Source organism: Etheostoma cragini, chromosome 10 (genome assembly GCF_013103735.1).
Source record: "Etheostoma cragini isolate CJK2018 chromosome 10, CSU_Ecrag_1.0, whole genome shotgun sequence".
Classification (NCBI taxonomy): Eukaryota; Metazoa; Chordata; class Actinopteri; order Perciformes; family Percidae; genus Etheostoma; species Etheostoma cragini.
In genome coordinates, this window is record NC_048416.1 from 11,564,155 (window position 1) to 11,572,356 (window position 8,202).

General features: G+C 40.8%; 1 protein-coding gene across 2 annotated transcripts in view; it reads right to left on the reverse strand.

The window, feature by feature from the left end:
• Positions 1-520: 520 nt before the first annotated feature.
• Positions 521-8,202, reverse strand: part of tspan17 (tetraspanin 17) — a 17,010-nt gene continuing 9,328 nt past the window's right edge. Inside the window, exons 3-8 of one of the 2 annotated variants that reach the window (XM_034883291.1) lie at positions 6,609-6,755; positions 5,763-5,933; positions 5,178-5,303; positions 4,599-4,649; positions 2,345-2,461; positions 521-2,086 (exon numbers count right to left, since the gene is read on the reverse strand). In XM_034883291.1, the coding sequence (XP_034739182.1) occupies positions 2,021-2,086; positions 2,345-2,461; positions 4,599-4,649; positions 5,178-5,303; positions 5,763-5,933; positions 6,609-6,755 (678 nt within the window). In that variant the 3' untranslated portion in view covers positions 521-2,020. Of the gene's footprint in view, positions 2,087-2,344; positions 2,462-4,282; positions 4,530-4,586; positions 4,650-5,177; positions 5,304-5,762; positions 5,934-6,608; positions 6,756-8,202 lie in introns of those variants that run through there. The other variant, XM_034883292.1, reaches the window with a different exon arrangement.

Consider the following 8,202-nt stretch of genomic DNA (forward strand, 5'->3'; position numbering starts at 1 on the left):
GTCAAGGTGGAGGCTGGGGATGTGGTCTTGACCAACTGCCACTTTGCTCGTTTGAAAGCCATGTTGTCTCTCTCTCTCATGGTTGGGCCAAATTCTCTGGACGGGCAAATCAGTGAAGGGGGAGGTAACCTTGCTCCTTATGACCTCATAAGGGGCAGGATTTTAGAACGGCCCATCTGAGCTTTCATTTTCTCAAAGGCAGTACACCTATCACCATTTCTGGCCACTGGTGGACCACGGCGGGCATGTTAAAATACCTCAAAGTGAAAATGTCATGCCATGGGACCTTTAACAACAAATGGCGACATGAGTACAAATTGTAAACTGCAGAAAGAACAAATAACATTGCAAATAGTTCAAATGCCATCATGTTAGACTTGTTAGCTCGTTATCAATAATCTAGGCAACTTTTAAAGCAGCATTCATGTTATATTGAGGCTTTTGCTAATTTTGAAAAGGTAACATAGTGTTTTTACTATTCTATTTAAAAACCAGTCCAAACTAAAGACACAAAATTAAGTTAAAGATAAAAGGAATATTATTACATTTTTAATTTGTGTTTGACTTCTCATTTCAACTGGCATTTTCAACATAAAAAACGGACAATAAATTCACATTTTGGCTATTTAGAAATGCTATTTCTTTCTTCCCGGCATTCCTAATAAAAATCACAATTGTAGCCAGACAAAACCTTGGCAGTTTGCTTGTGGCCAGCTGATATTATTTGGTCAACAATAAGAAGCTATTTCGCAGTCAGAGGTAAAACTGGTGCCTGGTTAACTCAAACTATGAACCCAGAATAAAAATGTGTGCCTATGAAAGGATAGGAAATAAAGAATGAATACAGGACATCTATAAAAAGACAAATATTCTAATATTTTTCAATATGCAGAGGACAAAATATAAGACAAATGTGGTAATATAAGTCAAGTAAAAAAGGCCCCAAACCAGCAATCCCATGTGCCTGAGGGATGCTCAGAGATAAACAATAATCTCAACTATCATTAAACCCATTTCCCTGTATAGCATAGTCCCACGATCCTAAACACACCAGACCATCCCATTTAATAAAATACAAGATCCTTCAGTAAATCAAAGGCTAATACAATCACTGCAGGGCAAGCAGGGTGACTTTCAAGGAACTGTCAGTTTTTTCTGCATTAAGTTAGTCCAACTAAATTCAACAGACATGGATGGAAAAAACAGATATGCTTTTAACCGGTGGCAGAAAACACATCTTTTGGCCAAGCCCTGAGGTATTGTGGGGCGGGGTGCAGAAATTCCAATGTAAAGATCAGGAAGGAGACAAACCTATCACAGGAAATTAATGGCACTTTTTACATTTTGAGTAAGAATTGAAATCCTCTGAAATGGTTTGAAGTTGCAGATTTGACCAGTTCAGAGTCTTTTCAGTGGTCATAAAAAGGTCACCATGGAAAGAAAATCAATCAATGTATTTTTTGGCCAACCGGCCAGCCACCCACGATTCCCTACAGCAGGAAGTGGGCACAGGCATGTTGTAGGCGGAGATGTTCAACCCCTCACTGAGTGTAAAGAGGCTCTGTGACAATGTAACGCTTGACTTACTTTTTTTTTTTTTTCTTCCTTTCATCCATGGCTTCCAATCTCCCAATCGATAAGAGTCTTTGTGCATCCGTGCCCCATAAATAAACTTGTCCAAAGAACAAAATCAGAAGAAAAAAAATAGAAAGAATCTAACTATGAAGTAGGCAGGAACGTCATCTGTATATTTGGGTTAAAATCCCAGCGGAGTGATAGACAAAGTGTTGACTGTTTGGTTTGTGTGGGATATTCTTTTCCTCATTCAAGTGCCACTGATAAACAGGAAAGTAAACTATTTGTGTCTGCACATATGCAAGTGTGAGGGTGTGAATGTGCTGCTTAGCTCAATGGCAAAGAAGACAGAGTTGAAGGTTGTCGGCTCTCCGTCCCCAGTTGGGCTGGATTCTTTCTGTGCTGTGTTGACGTGGGGCAGGTCTACCTTACTTCACCTCTCCTATCACCAGTTGGCTTTGACAGCTTTGACATCACTCACCAGGTTTTGAGCAAGGCAGATACCAAAAATCTGCAGAGGAGTACAGGACAATAGGTTAAGTGTTGCTTAGAGAAAATTAGATCAGATCAGAGATAGTTACAAAAAGAGCAGACTGCTGGACTGCAGGGATTTGCTTGATGTTACCCGTTGTCACCATGAGATGGCAGTGATACATATCAGAGCCCAGACATATTGCTACTTTTAGGTAAACACCTCATTTCAAATGCAATAGGTTTTCTCATGTAAATGTTTGCAAGAAAAACATCTACAAAAAATAGGATATCTTACCTGCAAAAGTGCAATACCAACAAAGATTCCAGCTACAATGATAAGGTTGTCCTGAAGCCATTTCTCAAACTGTCCCACACAGCCCTTGGTATAGATATATTTCTGCCGGTTCAGGTCCTTATTTTTAAAACAGAAAAAATATTAGAAGTAAATTAAAATTGTGAGCGAATACATTGTTTCTTAAAACCACATTAGAATGATCAGATCCCAGAAAGGACATTGGCCTTTGCCCGATTTAAATAAACATCTGAATTTTACCTATGACTAATGCTGAACAAAGCAAACAACACATATAGTATTTTGCCCAGTGACTCCTTCACTGCTGAGGAGGGCATGAGGAGAGAGTGATGGCTGAGTCAATTGTAAATTACAGCGTGTCAGTGTCTTGACATCATGGAGAATATCAAGGCAGTGTATTCAGTCAGGACCCCGTCAGGGCTGTAGGCAGGCTCAAGCTGTTTCCTGTTGTCGGACAGCTGGCTGTTTGTGTTTTCAGATTCAAACGATGATGTACATGGTCTATTCACAGATGGACATAAAATGGTGTAATTTAGAGCTGCAAGGGGACTAAAGTGGGGATAGAGAATGGGTGTGAATAGGACCCTAAACAATGCTCTCTTTGTTATTCAAGAAAAGTCAACCAGACAAACCCTTTGTTCTCTTTGCTAAATCTGAAAGCTAGCTGTCAACCAATCAGAGGAAAAGGGAGCCCCTTGGCAGCCAATAAAAAAGCAGGAAACGCAATGTTGTTCTGCCTGTGAACTTCCTCTAAAGCTATTTCAGCCCTCTGCCTTATGTGCTGCTGTCCTCCCCATGTCTCTTCCTCTTCTCCAACAAGCACTCCATAAACAAGCTGGATAGAAACTTACTGCCCATCTCTGATAGTTTCAACAAAATGTCAACAGCCAGGGCGTTAGCAGAAGTGCATACAGAAAAAATGAATTCATACAGTGGCAGGTGGTTCACCGTATTGCAGTGCGCCTAGCAACAGCAATCTTTTTGACTGCAGTGCAGTGAGTTGTAACCACCACACCCACACACAGAGGAAAAGGCAACGGACTGGCATAACCCACTGAGTCGCCAATTACAGAGTGTAGTAAGGCTGCTCTCTAGGCTATAACTGGAGCCTAATTATCCCCGTTAGAAGAACAATCTGTTATTAAGGCAAGAAGCACGAAGAAGAGTCTGTGTGCGACTTAACCCTATGCATTCCCTGTCTGTATGTCTGTTGCATTGGCCAAATGTTTCTAAGTACAATACTATTTAGTATGTTATTAAAAACATTTTATCACATCTTTATCAAGAATTTAAGTAAAGATGCTATACAATATCAATTTGACTAGTTGAATTAAATGTAATTTTATTGAAACCATTAATACATTTTTACTGGGGGTTTGAAAAAAGCAATTACGCCTAAAACAGATGAACATGTTCGCCACTCCACCTTACACGAATGCTTAGATTGTTTCAGCTAAACAGGCATGCAGCTTGTCAATCAGCTCGCCATCAGAACTAATTCCACTTAGCAGCTTTACCGTTATTTTAAGGTTGACATTCCCTGACAATAATGAGTCACTACTGACACTGACTCTACTGTGAATTAGGTTTTGGTTCTGCTAAAATTTTTCATTACTTTTTAAATCTTGATTTATTTGAAAAATAACACAATTGAGCTAGGTCTGAGAGAATAAGAATAACAGGAGAGTGAAGTAAAAATAATATAGGGTTAAGTAAATTGCAAGCCCACAGCTTAGCTTAGCTTAGTTAGACACAGATTTTCCATGGTCAAAGTCAGAAAAGCCCCCTGACCTTGGATTTCCGAGCTTGGAACTCTGAAAATCACAGAGTACCCTGAGCTACAAATCCAACATGGCTGCCTATTGCATCAACAGTAATGAAAGCTGTAGTAACAAACAGATATAAGCACAGTCCTATTTGTGTTTCACTAAATCAGTCGTACAAACAGTCCTGTCTAACTTCTCTCTGTGGACATGTTACGCTGTTGGTATGCACAAAAACAGCGTAATGCATTTTTATAAAACTAGAATTTTTAAGTATGGCTAAGCTGGCTACAGCTAACCCCACAATGAAAGATCTGACTTGTAAATGGAACCCATTAAACTCAGGTGTGACGTCATTCCTAGTGTTGGCTTCTGAAGGTAAATGGAACGCACTATTAGAGAGAGAGAGAGAGAGAGAGAGAGAGAGAGAGAGAGAGAGAGAGAGATAAAGAGAGAGAGAAAGAGATACAAACCCCTTGAACTTGCCGAACATCATAACCACACTGCGTGTTGATGACATCCTCCTGTAAGAACAATACAAAAATGTGAGAATCCTCTCCATTTCAACAACTAATCACATGTTTGAGATGTTGGGGTGACGAGAGGAGAAATAAAGATAATGGGTCAACTGAGTATGGCTCCATAATAATGGCTACAATAATTATAAAGCTATACATTGGAGTCATTATTGGTCTGAAGAAGCCCAAATACTCTTTCGTACTCCATCAGGTCAATTTTTCAGACTGTTTTCTGAATTCAATCCTACAAGCCTTCAAAATGAATTAGAGTGTTAAAAGAAATGCAAAGCTAGTTTTGGGCTACAATTTAGTTGTTGTTTTTTTTTAGATTATTTCCTTGATTAATCTTTTTGTCCAGAAAATAGTGGAAAATGTTTAAAAAAAAAAAAAATATCACAAAAACTTATTTGATTATCAAGATATTTGCTGATTAATTACCTGTTGATCAACTAATCCTTACAGCTCTAGATTATTCAAATACGGATATATAATTATGTGTCATTAATCATGCATTTCTATGGTTAAATTACTCACTGCAGGGTCTTTGACACAACAGGAGAAGGGGACACCACAGCGTTCCCTACTGGGGTTCAGCTCAGTGCAGTTGAAGTAGATGTTCAAGTTCCAGTCGTCGGGCCCGTGAGCTCCACAGCACGACCACTGAGACATCAGCAACAACAGGCAGAGATTAGGCAGCCAACTCCAGTTAACGGACACATTTATTTTCTCTAAACTGGTTTTGAAACCTGGCTCAAGTCAGCTTGGGTGGGTCACCAGCTTACAGTGATACAGTCAGTGAGACACAAACAGCAGATCTAATTGCCTTTACAATACGCCATGACAGAGCCCAGTGTTAACACCTAGGAGCCAATTATCTAAACGGTCTCATTCATGGAATTGGATAATCATTTGAGGAAAATGCAATTAATCACAAGATTGAATCCACAATTGCGGTGGCTGACTCAGTCTCCTCTCTGCCCAGAACTAAGTTAACTCAACATCTGGGTTGAAACTCATATAAACAACAACCTTTCTAAAGAAGGGAGGGACTCCTTCCAGCTAAGAAATGTTTTACTGTTAGTGACACACAAGTTATAGTCAGTAGGAGTGTGGACTCACATATTCCTGGGCAAAGTCAATGAGATTCTGCAAGTCTATGTCATCGCGGTAGGCCTTGACATTATTGTTGATAAAAAAGTTGAGCTGGTCTTTGATCCAGTCCTTAAAGACGAAGGCAAGGATCCCCGCAGTGAGCTCCAAGAAGAAGATCAAACCCAGGAACACAGAAAACTAGAAAGTACACAACACACACACAAACATGAAACCCACAAGCACTTAGCCAATACATTGCTCACTTCAATTAGGGGATCTGGGCGTGTTTTCTAAAGGATCAGAACAATAATAACATTTTTGTTCATTCAAGCATTTCTTGTAAAATTATGAAAAAGCAACAACTCTGATGTAATGTCCCTGTGCAGGTCTGGTTGTGGGGCCTGTCCTGATTTGCTGAGTGAGAGTGTGGCAACAAAAACCGCAGTCCCAGAGGTGCCATTACATTTTCCCTTTACAGTAAATGTAGGAAGAGACGGGGTTATGATAAATGAACAAAAGCCACATTAGCTCCTTGCTCTGACGCCTGACTTACTGCTGCTAATGGACATCGGCTGGACTTAATAGCTCCTCAGAATCGGAGCCAGCAAGTTTGTCTCCGTCAGTCACGTGTAGATATCAATACAGCTGAACCCAACACATCAGTGTTTCTGATCACTGCTTTCTGGTGAAACAGGACTTGGTTTAGTGATGAGATTACACATATTTTTGTCATGTAACCAGCATTTGGCGTGGGTGAGACAAAGTGACACCTGCTGCTGTGACAGACTCAGCTCTGGTGTGAACTGCAGAAATAGGGGGTTGTGAAGTGGGTGAAAATGGTGTCTGTGTTGGTAATGTTGGGAGCAGGCTTACAAATTTGAGCAGGGAAGTGTTCTCTCTGAGCGCTCCAATACAGCCAGCAAAGCCCAGAATGAACATGACCCCTCCTACGACAATGAAGAGCCACACGGGGTCGAAGCCCCCCAGATCTGTAATGGTTGACAGATTGGCCAGCACGCCCTGAGGGAACAGAAAAAAGAAATCAGTGGTTACTCTGACTAAAATATGTCCAAAATCAAACCTTACTATGTTTATTACAACGTCCCAAATCCCTCTCTCTTCAAAAACACACAGTTAACCTTGAAAAGAGATTGTGGTATCAAAAAGAAATAGTAAAAATTGAACTAATCACACAGCCACGACGCCAGCTGGTGTTGTCCTGTTCAGAGATATTAAAACGGCAACAGTGTTATTTTATTAGAATGGTATCTACCAAGCATGTTGCTTCCTAAATACAATAACAGAGCCCCAGAGGGTTTTTTGATCAATTTATCTCCAACACAATTTCACTCTCCAGTAGATCTCTGTCCAACCTATGAAACGAGTAACATTTATCAGAAGAGGCACAGCTCAGAGCCTTCAGCAAACATTCACTAACGGACATCTGTCCTTCCTCTCTGCACATCCTGCCCTCACAGCCTCTCGGCCACAGTGTATCCAACATTTTTTCCTGTCAGTCTCTGGTCTACACCATGCCTGCCTCTCATTCACACAATTATAGTGTTTATGTCTACCATGTTCAGCTTTGTTGTCCTTGTTTTTAGCCGTTTGTCTATTTCTGTGCACGTACTAGGAGAGCAACAAAAAGCCGGGAGTCAAATTCCTTGTATGTGTGTCACACTTACTTGGCTATCAAAACCAATTCTGATTTTGAAATGACACCCTGACGTCAAAGAATGGGTTCCCCGCATGATGAGTCAATGTCACAGCGGTGCAGTTTTGTGTGCAAAAAAGCATGTTTCAGCAAGTGCTCATATATTATGTGCGTTCTGTGTTCACGCATTTGATCCCACCAGGGTAAATGTGGGCGCCTGCTCTTTCAGTTCTGACATCCTGTTTGCATGTCATCCACATGTCAAACACTTCCAGTCCAAGAAGCTAAAATCTCATTCTGCTTAAGTTAAGCTTCAACTGCACTGAGCTAAGGGACAACTATAGGATAGAGGCATAACTATATTCTTGTGTTTTTATGGCACTCATACAGAATGAAGAGCCCTCATTTGAATTTAAGCATGAAGCCCAGAAACAATGTAGTCTGGCTGTTTTCTGGCTGAACGCAGCAGGCTAGAAACTAATCATCTTATGGCGTTTTTCCACTGCTGGTAACAGCTTGCCTCGGCTCGCCTCGGCCCATTATACTTCCGTTTTCCATTGCAGATTGAGTAAAGCCTCAGCGTGGCTGGTCACTATAGCAACGCGTGATGACGTAATTTTCAGCGCGGGTCACAACAGCACGTCGGCTACTCGCCGCAGCCAGAAGAAATGTTTTGTTTCAAAAGAAGCTGAAGAAAGCAACGAAAATCACCGCTAAAAAAAACAGGAGTTTGGAAATACTGACGGAGTTCAGACGTCGACATGACTGTTGTTCGCCGACACAAAAGGGTAAGTTAAGTTTCCTGGTAACGTT